The 16940-nt window shown below is 39.3% G+C and overlaps 1 protein-coding gene across 14 annotated transcripts in view; it reads left to right on the top strand.

The window, feature by feature from the left end:
* GRIA1 (glutamate ionotropic receptor AMPA type subunit 1) overlaps positions 1-16940 on the top strand; it is a 394307-nt gene that overhangs the window by 337035 nt on the left and 40332 nt on the right. For all 14 annotated transcript variants that reach the window (XR_013166270.1, XM_077137459.1, XM_077137460.1 and 11 more), the window contains one exon: positions 11742-11940. Coding sequence is in view for 13 of the 14 variants with exons in the window: in XM_077137459.1 (XP_076993574.1) it covers positions 11742-11940 (199 nt within the window). In the remaining variant the exon portion in view is untranslated. The remainder of the gene's footprint in view (positions 1-11741; positions 11941-16940) is intronic.

The following is a 16940-nucleotide window of genomic DNA, read 5'->3' on the forward strand; positions in this document are numbered from 1 at the left end:
AAAATCTGCAGTGCTTCTATACACTAGTAATGAACAATCTGAGGTGGAAATCAAGAAACAAGTTCCATTTACAATTGCAACCAAAAGAATAAAATATTTAAGAATAAATTTGCATAGTCAAAAAAAAGAATAAATTTGACTCAAGAGACAAAAGACCTATACAAAGAAAACTACAAGAAATTGTTAAAAGAAATCACAGAAGACCTAAATAGATGGAAGGGCATACTGTGTTCATGGATTGGAAGACTAAATGTAGTTAAGATGTCAATTCTACCTAAATTGATTTATAGATTCAATGCAATACCAATCAAAATCCCAACAACTTACTTTTCAGAAATAGAAAAACCAATAACCAAATTCATCTGGAAGGGCAGGGTGCCCCAAATAGCTAAAAGTATCCTGAGAAAAAAAAAACGAAGTCGGAGGTCTCACACTACCTGACTTTAAGGCATATTATGAAGCTACAGTGGTCAAAACAGCACGATACTGGCATAAAGATAGATATATTGACCAATGGAATCGAACAGAGTGTTCAGATATAGACCCTCTCATCTACGGACAATTGATCTTTGATAAGGCAGTCAAGCCAACCCACCTGGGACAGAACAGTCTCTTCAATAAATGGTGCCTAGAGAACTGGATATCCACATGCAAAAGAATGAAAGAGGACTCATATCTCACACCCTATACAAAAGTTAACTCAAAATGGATCAAAGGGGCGGGCCATGGTGGCTCAGTGGCAAGAACGCTTGCCTGCCATGCCAGAGGACCCAGGTTCGATTCCCGGTGCCTACCCATGTAAAAAAAAAAAAAAAAAAAAAAAAAATCGAAGACCTAAACATTAGATCTAAGACCATAAAACTGTTAGAAGAAAATGTAGGGAAATATCTTATAAATCTTATACTTGGAGGTGGTTTTATAGACCTTACACCCAAAGCAAGAGCACTGAAGAAAGAAAGAGAGAAAGAAAGAAATAGGAACTCCTCAAAATTAAACACTTTTGTGCATCAAAGAACTTCATCAAGAAAGTAAAAAGACAGCCTACACAATGGGAAACAATATTTGGAAATGACATATCAGATAAAGGTCTAGTATCCAAAATTTATAAAGAGATTGACAACTCAACAACAAAAAGACAGCCAATCCAATTACAAAATGGGAAAAAGACTTGAACAGACACTTCTCAGAAGAGGAAATACAAATGGCCAAAAGGCACATGAAGAGATGCTCAACTTCCCTGGCCATTAGAGAAATGCAAATCAAAACCACAATGAGATATCATCTCACACCCACCAGAATGGCCATTATCAATAAAACAGAAAATGACAAGTGCTGGAGAGGATGTGGAGAAAGAGGCACACTTATCTACTGTCGGTGGGAATGTCAAATGGTGCAACCACTGTAGAAGGCAGTTTGGTGGTTCCTCTGAATATAGAACCACTGAAAAAGCTGAATATAGAATTGCCATATGACCTGGCAATACCATTGCTAGGTATCTACTCAAAGGACATAAGGGCAAGGACGCAAATGGACATTTGCACACATGTTTATAGCAGCATTATTTACAATTGCAAAGAGATGGAAACAGCCAAAATGCCCATCAACAGATGAGTGGCTAAACAAACTGTGGTATTTACGTACGATGGAATATTATGCAGCTGTAAGACAGAATAAAGTTATGAAGTATGTAACAACATGGATGGACCTTGATGACATTATGCTGAGTAAGATTAGCCAAAAACAAAAGGACAAATACTGTATGGTCTCACTGATACAAACTGACATTAGTGAATAAACTTGGAATATTTCGTTGGTAACAGAGACCATCAGGAGATAGAAATAGGGTAAGATATTGGGTAATTGGAGCTGAAGGGATAAAGATTGTGCAACAGGACTGAATATAAAAACTCAGAAATGGACAGCATAATACTACTTAACTGTAATACAATTATGTTAAAACACTGAATGGAGCAGAATGTGAGAATGATAGAGGGAGGAGGGCTGGGGGCATAAATGAAATCAGAAAGAAAGATAGACAATAACGGTTGAGATGGTATAATCATGGAATGCCTAGAGTGTATAACGATAGTGCCTAAATGTACAGATTTTAAAAATGTTTTTGCGTGAGTAAGAACAAAGGAATGTCATTACTGCAGGGTGCTGAAAATAGATGGTAAATAATATTTTAAAATTTCAACTTATGTGTGAGACTAAAGCAAAAAATGTTTATTTGGTACAAAATTTATATTTTGACTAGTGCATTTCCTAATATAACTTATATAGATAGCTTGGTTGAACACCGTAAGTACATGAAACCTTGGGTAGGACATGGAACTTTGTTAGTTTGTACAGAGTGATGCCCCAATGAATCCCAGAGTGATCTGATCAGTGAGTGGAAAAGTATTGGCAAAGTCCCCTTTGGGGAATGGTGAGAAAGGGGGAAAAATTCAACTTCCCCAAGTTGAGTTCTTGATATTCTCACAAGCAGTATGGACAACCAAAGCTATAGACTGAGCCCCCAGTCTTGGGATTTGTTCATATGAAACTTAACCCCACAAAGGCCTACTTAAAATTTAGGCCTAAGAGTCACCCCCAAGAGAGCCTCTTTTGTTGCTCAGATGTGGCCTCTCTCTCCAGCCAACACAATAAGCAAGCTCACCACCCTCCCTCTTTCTACGTGGGACATGACTCCCAGGGGTGTGGACCTTCCTGGCATCGTGGGACAGAAATCCTGGAATGAGCTGAGACTTAGCATCAAGGGATTGAGAAAAACCCTAGAATGAGCTGAGACTCAGCATCAAGGGATTGAGAAAACCTTTTCGACCAATAGGGGGAAGAGTGAAATGAGACAGAGTGTCAATGGCTGAGAGATTCCAAACAGAGTCAAGAGGTTATCCTGGAAGTTATTCTTAGGCATTAAGTAGATATAAACTTGTGATTCACGATGTAATGGAGAGGCTGGAGGGAACTGCCTGAAAATGTAGAGCTGTGTTCCAGTAGCCATGTTTCTTGATGATGATTGAATAATGATATAGCTTTCACAATGTGACTGTGTGATTGTGAAATCCTTGTGTCTAATGCTCGTTTTACCTACCTTGTCAACAGATGAGTAGAACATATGGAATAAAAATAAATAATAGGGGGAACAAATGTTAAAATAAATTTAGTTTGAAATGCTAGTGATGAATGAAGGGGGGGTAAGGGGCATGGTATGTATAATCTTTTTTTTTCTGTTTTCGTTTTTTTCTTTTTCTGAATTGATGCAAATGTTCTAAGAAATGATCATGATGATGACTATGCAACTATGTGATGATATTGTGAATTACTGATTATATATGTAAAATGGAGTGATCATTTGTTAAGAATGTTTTTGTTCATTCATTGTTAAAGTTTTTTTTATGAATAAAATATATATATATATATTAATTACAAGAGAATAGAGGAGAGACTTTCAGGAAGATGGTGGAATACTGAGAGGCAGAACTCATTCTTCCACCAAAAACACCTAGAGAACAGGCAGAAACTGTCCAAAGCTATGGTTCTGTAGCTCAGGAAGCCAGGGAAGGACCATTGCAACCTACAAGGAAGAGCTGGGTGAAAAAATTTAAAAACTACAACTGAGAAACTTCAGTGAGTAAACTCAACCGTGGCTCCTGGTGCCATCCTCCACACTGAGGCTGGCACCTTTGGGTCGTATGGGTTTGTGACCAGCAAATGGCTTCAGACTGAGAGAGACACGGAGGCCCCCTCATTGGGAAAAGATGATGCATCACCATGCTAATTGAACTGTAATGGCTATTGACATTGATCCTTTGCATCCCACAGCCTTGAACCTTTTCATGTAGGATCCTGGGGCACCCACAGCTCTAATATTTCCACACAAAGAGAAACTGTAGTGAGTGACTGAACTCTACCATGTCTCCTGGTACCCATCCCCCATCCCCAAGGCCAGCAGCTCTCTTACCTGGCTAGATGCCAGCACCTGAAAGAGACAGGGAGGCCCCCCATTTAGGAAAAGAGCAGGTCATGGCACCCTCCTGATCCAATTATCAGTCAACGTATTTGACCCTCATGGTCCTGCAGCCTTGATCTCTTGCAGGCAGGAACCTGGGGCACCCAATACACCATTATTTCCACACACAGAAAAACTGCAGTGGGTGACTCAACTCCACTGCAGCTCTTGTTCCCATCCCCCAACCTCAAGACCAGTGCTTCTCATCAGCCTGAGAATTGGCTGCTGTAGCCTGGAAAAATTCAGTAAGCCCCCCCAAGGATGGGATCGAGAAGAGACAGAAATGTGGCAAAGTTCTGATTCAGCTGTTGTTTGGTGAAATTGGGCTGTGGGGTCCCACAGCTTGGTTCTTTCTGGAAGGCACTCATAGTTCAGTGGAACCATTATCTCTACCTACCTCAGAAACAGAGCGGACAGAGGGCTAAAAAATAACTTTGTAGGGCTGTGGAGAATAGGTTGCCAAAAAGCGCAGTATTAGAAAGCTGCTTTCTTGACCTTCTCTCCAGGGCTCTGTGGAAGTGGTCTGCACCCCCTGCATGGCCCCCTGGCCCTGTTTTGGCTGGCAAATACTGATGAGTCAAGTGCCAAAAAAGACCTTTAACATAAGTCTAGTCAACAAAATCTTAGATGAGAGGGAAGCCAACTTTCAAAGTAATCTTATAAAGATAATCAGATGCTTGGATACCAGCAAAAAATCACAAGACATGCTAAGAAACAAGAAGATATGGCCAAACAAAATGGTCAGATTAAAAATTTGGAGGAGATACTGATTTTGGAAGAAACAATCAAAGATGTTCCAGCAAATCTCTTAAACAATTTCAACAAGATGACTAAAGAGATAAAAGATATTAAGAAGACACTAGAAGAACATAAAAATAATTTGAAATAATATGGAGAAAATAACAGATCTTGCAGAAATAAAAGATATTGTAAGTGAAATTAGTAATATATTAGAGACACACAATGGCAGATACGAAAGGGCAGAAGAAATAATCAATGAACTGGAAGACAGAATGACTGAATTTGAACACACAAAAGAATAAATTGAGAAAAAATGGGAAAAAATTGAGCATGGATTCAGGGAAGTGATTGACAACATGAAGCATGCAATTATATGCATTATAGATATCCAAGAAGGAGTAAAGAAGGGAAAGGGGCCAGAAAGAATATTTGAGGAAATACTGGCTGAAAATTTCCCAACCCTTATCAAAGACATAAATATGCAAATTAAAGAAGTTCAATGTACTCCAAATAGATTAAATCCAAATAGACCACTCTAAGACATATACTAATCAGACTGTCACATGCCAAAGAGGAGAGAATCCTGTAAGCAGCAAAAGAAAAGCAATTCACTACATACAAGGGAAGTCACAACAGACTAAGTGCTGACTGCTCTAGTGGTATGATATATTCAAGATACTGAAAGAGAAAACTTGCCAGCCAAGAATTCTTCATCTAGCAAAACTGTCCTTCAGAAGTGAGAGTTTAAAATATTCACAGATAAGCAAAAGCTGAGAGATTTTGTTAACAAGACACCTGCCCTGCAAGAAATACTCAAGGAGTTCTGCTGGGTGAAAAAATGGACAAGGGAGAGAGGCTTGGAGGGGAGTATAGAAATGAAGATTATCGGAAAGGGTAACTAAAAGGATAAAAAGAGAGGGAAAAAACAGATCTGCCAAAGGATAAAATTGTTAAAGTAAGGACTGTTTTTACATAATAACATTGAATGTTAATGGATTAAACTCCCCAATCAAAAGACACAGATTGGCATAGTGGAAAAAAATATATGATCCATCTATATGCTGTCAACAAGAGACTCATTTCAGACCCAGAGATACAAATGGGTTGAAATTGAAAGGCTGGAGACAGATAGAACATGCAAGCAGTAACCAAACAGAAAATCTGAGGGAGCTATATTAATGTCAGACAAAACAGACTTCAAGTGCAAAAATGTTTCAAGACAAAGAAGGACACTATATATCAATAAAAGGCAATTCACCAAAAACACATAGCAATCATAAATATTTATGCACTTAATCAAGGTGCCCTAAAGTACATGAGGCAAACACTGGCAAAACTGAAGGGAGAAATAGCATCTCTACGATGATACTAGGAGACTTCAACACACCATTCTCTTCAATAGAGAGACTGTCTAAATGAGAATCAGTAAGGAAACAGAGAGCCTAAATAATATGATAAATGAAGTTGACTTAACAGAATATATAGAATATTTTACCCCTAAACTGTAGGATATAAATTCTGCTCAAGTTCTCATGGAACATTCTCCAGGATAGACCACATTTTAGAGCACAAATCAGGTGAATTTTACCAAGCATTCCAGGAAGAATTACTAATTCTGCTCAACTCTTCCAGAAAATTGAAGGAGAGGGAACACTACTAAACTCATTCTGTGAAGCCAAAATTATCCTAATGCCAAAGCCTGATAAAGATACTACAAGAAAGGAAAACTACAGAACAATACCTCTAAGAATGTACACACAAACATCCTCAACAATCTCAATTGACGTAGAAAAGGCATTTGATAAAATCCAGCATCCTTTCTTGGTAAAAACACTTTGAAAGATAGGAATCGAAGGAAGCTTCCTTGACAGGCTAAAGGGCATCTATGAAAAACCCTCAACTAACATCATACTCAATGGTGAAAGACAAAAAACTTTTCCTGTAGGATCAGAAACAAGACAAGGATGCCTTCTATCACCACTGCTATTCAACATTGTGCTAGAAGTTCTAGCTAGAGCAATTAGGCAAGGAAAAATTAAAACTTATCCAAATAGTAAAGGAAGAAGTAAAACTTTCACTATTTGCAAATAACATGATCCTATATTTAGAAGGGCCAAAAAAAACTATGGCAAAGTTATTAGAGCTAGTAAATGAGTTCAGCAAAATTGTGGGATACAAGATCAACATGCAAAAATCAGTAGTGTTTCTATACACTGGTAATGAGCAATTTGAGGAAGTAATCAAGAAAAAAATTCCATTCAAAATAGCAAATAAAAGAATCAAATATTCTCTTTTGAGAATATTCTGAGATTCTCATAAATAGAATCTCAGGTCTATAGTCAGTTGTTTTTTCACAAGGCTCCCAAGTCCACTCAACTGGAACAGAATAGTCTTTTCAATAAATGATGCTGGTAAAACTGGAAATCCATATACAAAAGAATGAAAGAGAACTTCTATCTCATACCTTATACAAAAATTAACTCAAAATGGATCAAAGACCTAAATATAAGAGATAGTACTATAAAACTCCTAGAAGAAAATGCAGGAAAACATGTTCAAGATCTAGTAATAGGTGTTAATTTCCTTATACTCCAAGCACAAGCAGTAAAAGAAAATATAGATAAATGGGACCTCCTCAAAACTGTGCTTCAAAGGACTTTGTCAAAAAGGTGAAAAGGTAGCCAATTCATTTGGAGAAAATATTTGGAAACCATATCTAATAAGGGTTTGATCTCCAGATAATATTTAAAAATCCTAAAACTCAACAATAAAAGGACAAATAACCCAATTTAAAAATTGACATGAATAGACATTTTTCTAATGAGAAAATACAAATGGCTAAAAAAAAAAAAAACAAGGAAAGATACTTATTTTCACTAGCTATTAGGGAAATGCAAATCAAAACCACAGTGAAATATCATTTCACACCTATTCAAATGGCTACTGTTAAACAAACTACAAATGCTGGAGAGGAGAAATTGGAAGACTTTTTCACTTCACTGCTGGTAGGAATGTAAAATGGTACAGCCACTTTGGAAGATAGTTTGGTGGTTCCTCAGAAAGCTAAGTATAGAACTGCCCTATGATCCAGCAATCCTGCTACTCAGTATATACCCAGAAGAACTGAAAGTAGGGATACAAATAAACATTTGCTCACTAATGTTCATAGCAGCATTATTCACAATTGCCAAAATATGAAAACAATCCAAGTGTCCATCAAGCAATGATGAATAAAAAAAATGTTGTATATACATACAATAGAATTTTATTCAGCAGTAAGAAGAAATGAAGTCCTGACACATGCAACAACATGGTAGAACCTTGAGGACATTATGTTGAATGAAATAAGTCAGATACAAAAGGACAAATACTTTATTATTTCACTAATACAAACTGATTATACTATATAAACCCATGACATAGAATCTAGAATATTGGTTATCAGGAGGTAGAATGGGGCTAGAGAATGGGGAGCAGTGGCTTAATGTGCAGAATTTTTAACTAGGATGAATTTAAATGAGTGGAAATTGATAGAGGTGATGGTAGCATTTTATTTTGAGCATAGTTAACAGTGTTGAATTGTGTGTGAATGGGGTCAATAGAGGAAGTTTAGAGTCATATATATCAACAGAAGGAAAGTCAGAGGTTAAAACTTGGGAATATATAACTCAGTAAATCTTGTGGTGGATGATTACTGTGATTAAAAGCACAAATATAAAAAGTTTATTCCATGAACTAGAACAGATATGTGAAATTATAACAAGGAATTAATAATAGAGTGGTATAGGGGGAAAAGGCACCTATTTCAAACTATGGACTATAATTAATAGTAATATATTAATATGTTTTCAGGAACAGTAAAAAATGTACTGCAGCGATGCTAGGGACCAATGATGTTGGGGTGTCAGTAGAGATAAGGGGTATGGGATGCTTTGGGTCTTCTTTTATTTTCTTTTTCTTTTTTCCCTGGAATAATGAAAATGTTTAAAAATTGATTGTGGTAATGAATTCTCAACAATGTGATGATACTGCAAGTCGTTGATTGTGTACTTTGGATAAATTGTATGGTATGTGAATATATCTCAGTAAAATTGCATTTACAAAAGAGAGAGAATGGATAATAAGGAGCCTTAGGCCTGGAACTTTCTTGGGAAGCCTTTGAGCCTCATTTGATGACCCCAAACTTGGGATAATTTAGTTGGTTCTCTCAGTTCCCTATGTTGGAAAAGGAGTTAGCCATCCTGAACACTTGGTTTGAGACCATGACTCCAGACACTCTGGTCATAGTCAACTTTGGGTTCCCTGACCCTGACAACTATTCCTGGTATCTAAAACCCAATGTGAATAAAGCCACCAGGTTATGAGAGAGGCATTATTCATGCATTCATTATAAGGACCTTCTCTATGCTAGATGCCTTAGATACTATGCTGCACAAAAGGACTAAAAGGTTCCTTTACTTTCATGGAGCTTGTGGTCTAGGAAGCAATGGACAGTCAAACAATCATGCAAACAGACTTCACAGTACAGCTAGGATGAGGGTTCCGTAGGGCTGTTAGAGCCATACGTTTGAATGCTGAGAAAGTAATAACTGGGATGAGGTCTGAGAGATGAATAGGGGTTCACAAGTTGATCAGAGGAAAGCAGCATGTGATAAAAAGAGGGACTTGTGAGTACAAGGGACCCAACAAAGGAGAGTATGACTAGATACAGCAGCATGCTCTGGGGTGGCTTGAGAGAGAGCCAGTGGTTAGACTGTGCAAGGCTTTGAAGGTCCCCAAAGAGTCTGAATTTTATTCTACGTATAAAAGGAAGGCTTTGATGGGCTTTAAGCAGGGAAGCAACATGATGCAATTAATGTTTTTAAAAAGATCATTCAAGCTGCCTTGTGGAAAACTGATTAGGTAAGGGGATAGGGTCTTGGGCAGAATGGCGGCAAGATGTCCAGTTAGGACGCCATTTTGGTCATCCAGAGCTGGGAAAGGTAGCAGCAACTTTAAATGGGCCAGGCACTTGTATTTTCTTCCTCCTAAGTAGAAAAGTGCATTGGATGAAGTATCTAAAGACTGACATGATTTTGAGTCCTACTGTGTCCCCTGGACATCAAGGGGAGTGTTTTTGCTTGATTGAACAATAACAGCTACATGTCCTGGCCTATGCACTTATGATTTCAAATCACAGATTATCAGAGATAGAGGATTATGAGAGGAAGTCAATCCCTTACCCCATATGATACTTAATGTCCCCTCTGTCTTGCCTAGTTTGTGTCCCCAGCATGTGGCACTGTGGCTGGCCAATTGTGGGCATCAAGTATGACATCTCTATAAATGGTTCACTACTTGAACATCTTCAGAGATGGGAAACTCACACTCAGCTCCAGGATAGCCAATCCCCAGGTACTATCCAGTCTCTGCCCATCAAAACTATCTTATCATATTTACTGTTTACCTTCTTTGAGCTTCTGCCAGATGTTTCTGAATCAGGTTGCATTATACAAGCTCCAGGTCAGCACTTCAATGAACATACCTCTCCAAGTCTTCACTTCTGATTAAATATGCCCTCTTCTTCTAGCTGATTTTCATGTGCCATAGCTTTGCTCCATGCTCCTGGTCCCATTCCTTTGAACTAGTTTTGTCTTAATATGAGGCACCTATGAACATTCTTTTCCACATAATGAACATTAATAAATATTTTTTTGATTTCTTGGAGTGAACACTGTCTCCCTAGAGTGAAGAGAAACTGCCATGAAACTGAGAATGGGTGGGGTGCACAGGACCCTGGTATAACACAGGAAGGGTTGACCAGGGTTTGGAAAACAGTGTGAAACAGTTGAGTGAGCCAGCAAACTTAGGCACTGTTCCTGAGCCACAGTGTGACATGAGACTCTTGAGTTTCTTTATCCCTAAAACTCAGACTTTGGGTTGATGATTTCTTTGGTTGTTAAGTATTGGGTTCTTGTTAATTAGCGCCAACTATTGAAGACTCTGAGCCTTAGGCTATCAGAGCACAAGTCAGAAGGGGCTTAAAGGTACATTAGCTCCAGGATGGCACTTCTTGATAGATTGAGGAGGATAGAAAGAAATGGAAAGCAAATAACTTTATTGCTATATAACTCAATATTATTTGATGCGAAGCCTGTCCATCATATAAAATCATCCCATATAACAACCAAAATCATCTTACAGTCTCTTTGGGATGGCTTGGCCTTGAAAATCTCCAAAGAGGTCACAGTGGGACTCTTGACTGGTGATGTTTGCCTTCATTGTTTTGGGCATAAAAATAAGAATAAGACTCTGTTCAAAGATAGATTTCACATCTCTTGTGTGATTGCCATATTTGACAATTTGATCCACAAGAAAATATTCTTTGTCTTTGTTTCAGCCACTTTCTCTTTCTCTGCAGCAGAGCGAGAGAATTACATTTGCACTCAATGGTAACATTTCCCAAAGGAGCAGGAGGATGATTGTTCTCATTCTATTTTCAAAATATTCTCCTTTCACTTACTTCTAGTCCATCACTTTGGTGGCCTCTGTCAGCCAGGAGGACAATATTGAGAAGGCAGTCTAAAAACCTTTCTGGATATGATAAAATGTGTATATGGTGTGTGTAAATGCATGTGCCTTCATGTTTGTATGCACAAGCATTAATGGATATGTTTGCACATGTTTTTGAGTTTGTGGGCAAGTGTTGACATACCTGTGTCTTCATTGGCATGTGTCTTGATGTGTGTGTGTGTGTGAATATGTGCCTGTGGGCTTATCACCCCTGAAGGGCAGCAACCCCCCACCCTCCCGGGTCCTTATTCATGATAAGGAATGGAATGCAGAGGAGACTCTCTCTGACATTTGAATTCTCACACCTTACTGACAGAAAAAAAGGGTGCAATAGGGCTTAACATACCTGCTGAAGGGGCTCATGTTGGCTGTTCGTCCTCCCCATATCCTGCAATTGATGTACTCGCTTCTGATGCCTCTTTCCTCTGGCATGCAGGTCCCTATCTGGCCGCATCGTTGGTGGCGTCTGGTGGTTCTTCACCTTGATCATCATCTCCTCATACACAGCCAACCTGGCCGCCTTCCTTACCGTGGAGAGAATGGTGTCTCCCATTGAGAGTGCAGAGGACCTAGCAAAACAGACGGAAATTGCTTATGGGACACTGGAAGCAGGATCCACTAAGGAGTTCTTCAGGGTAGGGACTTACTGCATCTCAAGGCAGTTTCACAAAAGGGCATTTTAATGATAATTGTCATTAAAATATCCCTCCCATTAAAAAGTATGAGCATACAAATAGCCAAGGCAACTAACTACCTGAATGCAAGTTAGGGAAACTCAGAACTTTTCTCAGCTTTCTACAAATCACTGAGAAATCTACATCTCTACATTTGTAAAAGCTATAAAGCCTCTGCATTGATTTAGACCCTTGTATATGCCAAACTGTGCCAAGTGTTCTGAGGGCTACAAAGGATCTCATTACATTTCCCTCTCTGCTCCCGCAAAGACCTTGCAATCTGGTTAGTGATCCTTTAGGAACTGTTTATGGACAAAGTATGGACCTGATAGCTTTCTGTCCCCTACTGCTTCACAGAAGGAGCTCAGTGTTTGTTGACTTGAAGAATAAGAAGGTAGTATATGGAAAAAATAGCTAGAATAAGAGGTCCACTGAACAGTTCTAGGAAAGAGAGTAAATGTAAAAATGGCAGAGATGTCTCTTGGCAGGGGACAGTGAGCTAAGTCAAAGGAGCACACAAGTGTGGGCTTTAGGGTCAGTCAGACCTGAATCTAGAACCTGGCTCCATCCCTCACTCATTCTGTGTCATTTATCCTCTGACACCGTTTCCCCATCTACAAAATGAGGATAATAAGGTCTATCTCAAAGACCTTTACCTCAAAGTTGTTATGAGATTAAAAGAGAGAAAGGCATTTAAATGCAAAGGAAGACAAAGAGCAATAAATGGCTGCTCCATTTATCCTTAGGATTGGAGGGAGGATCAGCTTCTGGGAACCAATGTGAAGAGGTAGGAATGGTAGCCACACAGGGCAGACCTGAAAACATTTCTAGGCATAATAAAACCAGGTCAGCACTGGGGATGCTAAGTATATTCTAGGCAAAAGGAACAACTTGAACAAGTGGGAGAAGAAGGTAAGTGCCTCCAGTTTGCTGGACTTTGAACATATTCGTCTACATGCTAACAAACAGCATGTAGAACTACCATGTATTGACAAATCAAAATAATAAATAATTGCTATTGTTGGCTTAGCACTTACTTTGAACCAGGTCCTGTGCAAAGAACATTGTATGAATTACATCATTTAATCCTCTCATTAGTGATGAGTTAGGGATTACTGTCCCCATTTTATAGATGAAGCTCATCTCTAAACCTAAAGTCATACAGCTAATAAATAACAGAACAGAATGCAAGCCCCTGAGTTGCCTCAGGCAAAAGAATGGGGATCACCTGCAGGCCCAACCTGGCTTCTCACTGGAAATTCTTAGAGCAAACCCCAGGCTGTGACTGAACACACTGTCTAATACATGGCAGTTTCTTGTTCATGGGCTCTGTGTTCTGTATAGCAGGCGAGAGAAGGACCAGTCTCGACCATTACTGATCTAGCATTTAGGAGTAAAATTATCTATTTTAAACACTGGAGCAAGAAGTAGGCTTCTAAGGCATGTGGCCTGAGCTCATTTTAGAGAGGGATGGTACTTGTTTAAATTTACCCAGCCAGACAGAAAAGCCATTTGTAATCTCATTACAGTTCTCTGAAGTTTTTAGACTACAACCAGAATATAAGGGAGGTGTCTGATATTTGTCCATAAACCCAGTCCTATGTCCTATCTCCAGCAAATAAAATTGGGAAACCACCTGATTCACTTCACAATGCTCTCATATCCCATTTCTGTATAGCATATTACAGTCCCAAAGCATTTTCACATCCCTGGTCTCATTTTTGCTTTATCTGTGACCTAAGGTGAAACAGGGATTATGTTATCCATTTTATGGATGAGAAATTCAGATACAGAGAAAGCAGGATGCAGTTATCAGGGTTGGGTACAAAATATCCCCCCACCCCACTCCAACCCACTGAAACCCATTGTCCTAATGGGGTAGTGTGATTAACTGATAAACATTTATGTTAAACTGTCTGTTCCCCAAATGCAATGACATTATAATAGGATTCCCCACAGGCCACATAAGCCCAAGGCTATATGTCCCTGAGTGGGAGTTAAGATCATTTCCTCCTGGCGGCTGCTCTATAAAGGTGCAGCTCATCTGGCCATGGTATGCTGGAGAGGGTCTTCCCCTGAGAGGCAAGTTCTGAAAGCACCCACATCTTTCATCCTGATCTCATGCCCAGCTGGCTTTTTATATGTTGCAGCTACAGTCCCTTGACCCTTAGATTTTTTGCCACTAAATATCCTGATTTTCACCACACAATCACTATTAATAAGCACATTTTCTTATATTTGGTAAACTTCCCATCAGGCAATAATCCCCTAACTTCTATTCATTTTTTTTTATGTTACCTTTCAGCTTCTTTAGGAATTAACCCCTCCTTGACTCCCCAGCTTCTACTCCAATCCAATGGCTTCTCTTAAACATCGTGAACATTTAGCTCTCATAACCTCTCTTAGTATGCTTTATAGGCTAATCTTATACCATTTTGGTTAACCTTTCTAAACTGCAGACATCACTTCAGACCACATCCTCTAAGGCTTCTGCCTTAGCTCCTTTTCTCTTGAAGAAACCAAAAGGTTATCCATCAGATTCTCATTCTTACTGCCTTTGTAGGATCAGAGAATTCTGTACTTCCCAATGTAGGTGGAGCCCATGGATACATTAGTCCAACCCTACTGTTTTATAGTTGAGGAAACCCAGGCCAGAGAAGAAAATGGGTATGCCTTAGCTAACTAGGCAGAGTTGAGACTTAAGACTTCAAAGTTCTCTCTTAATAATTGTGTCAATTAACATACTGTTGCCTCTTGTCCTCAATACAAAGTTAGAAATCTGAAACAAAGGCAGTCAGATTCTACAAATGCTCTATCCTAGAGGGAGCTACTACATAAATAACAAATAGGTTATAGTTCATGTGCTAACTTGCTTGGTAATGGCTGCCTGGAGTTCTGTATTGAGAGGGGTTCTGAGGACACATCTAGACTCCGTGAGAAAGATGCCTGGATTGAGATCAACATCTGCTATGGATATAGGAAGGGAAACTGATACCAAGCGAGCCATGAATTTGGCATGCCTACCCTAAAGTAAAACCTGAACAAAGGGCCTAATTATCAGCAGTAATCGTCACACTTATCAATGCCTGTCATGTGCCAGACACTATACTGTGTACTTTATATTTGTTCTTATATAACCTCCACACCAACACTGCGAAGTGGATTCTGTTATCACCATTGTCAGGAAAGGCACACTTAGTCTCAGAAAGCTCATGTTATTTGTCCAAAGTCCCACACTTAGTAAGTTATAAAGCCTAAAATAAGGGAGGTCACTGCTTTCCATGGAAGGGTACCAGTGTAGAATCAGAGGACCTGGCTTTTACTCCTGGTTCTTCCACTAACAGTTTATGTGACATTGTACAGTTTATTGCCACCTTGTGGGCCTCAGTTTCTTTATCTGTAGAAGGAGAGCACTGATAAGATGTGTTCTATCAGCTCTGTGACTCTGACCTTGAGAGTTACCCCACCAGGACTTTGGTGGGTCAGTAGACAAGGTCACCCACCACTCCCATCAGGCAGAAGGAGGGAATGGTGAGACAAGAATTATTCTACCCCAGTATCTGAAAACTCTAGTTTCTAATCCCCATGGTAGTGCAGAGCTTTTTAGCAACCCCAACCTAGAGTCATTTAATTCTCCATCAACACTTTAATTAAGATGTGTGAAGGGCTGTGGGAGCTGCAGATGATAGGAGAGATCCAAGAACAAATAATCTTCCCCGCTACTCACCCTACCTTCACACTCCTAGAGATTAGATTTTCCTGATCATCTGTTCCAAGTGGCTGTGAGCACAGCCTTGGCGTTTGGGGCATGAGGGTGAGGCTGAGAGGACATGTTAATTTTCTGCATCCTGTTGCCCAGAGGGCCCTTCAGCTCTGCCTGTCAGCAGCCCCATCCCCTGCTGTGTCCACCCTGTCAGGTCAAATTGCATCTTGCAACTGCCCTGCTCCCTGTTCTGTTAGTTTTGGGCCTGGGAGATCATCTGTGAATCTGGCCACAGCTGCATTTATACATTTCCCTGTTTCCAGTGAGAGAATATTAAATAACATCATAGTTATGATTACTTCTGGGTACTTCCTCCCTTAACCTTGGAATCCTCCCTCCTTTTCTCCCGTCTTTCTTCTTCTTTCTCATATTGATGTTGCTTGAAAGGTGTATCTTTCATGTAAATAACCAAGCTATTTCAAACTCCAAGGGCCTTAAAAATTACCATGCCAGAACTCCTTTTAGAACATATGGGGAAACTAATGCTGAAGGGATTTTCCACAGACCAAGCCATGAGTTGCTAAAACTGAGGATTTTTCACCCCCAGTCCAATGTGCTTTCCATATTGTAAACCAGACTGTGAAACAAATGATCTCATTTATCTAGTTATAGACTTTTAAACAGCAATTAAGACTCACTGTACCTAATACTTCCCTGAAATTCCCATGAGATCTAGAATTTTTCTGGGCCCCAAATATCTCTATAGATCAAATGACAACTTAATTGTATACAAATATTTTGCCAAGGCACACTTGATATTGATATCAAGGAAATTAACCTGATATTTGTGCATAGAGAAAAAGGATTTACTGTATAACAACAGATTATGCCAAACAAATCTATAACCTCTGTATTGGCCAGAAAGTTATATATGTTGGATGACCATGTTAACTGTCTTTAAAACAGTAATCTTTTATGTGTGTTAGGCACTAGTCCATTTACAAAGCATTTTCAAAAGGCAAACTCCAATATCCCCAAAATATATCTCACCTTGGAGAGAGGGTGCCCTTTGGAAATGAGCATATTAGATGAGAGGGTGGAATTGTGGTCCTGGACTATAGGCCCTGAGGACCTGTTGTGTACAAAATACTCATTTAGACTCATTGAAGGACCTGGGGAAGACAAAATGTCTCCTGCTCTCCAGGAGCTTCCAAATACTTGAGACCTACATACGAAAAGGGAGTGAGTGACTCAGATA

This window comes from Tamandua tetradactyla, chromosome 20 (assembly GCF_023851605.1).
Source record: "Tamandua tetradactyla isolate mTamTet1 chromosome 20, mTamTet1.pri, whole genome shotgun sequence".
Classification (NCBI taxonomy): Eukaryota; Metazoa; Chordata; class Mammalia; order Pilosa; family Myrmecophagidae; genus Tamandua; species Tamandua tetradactyla.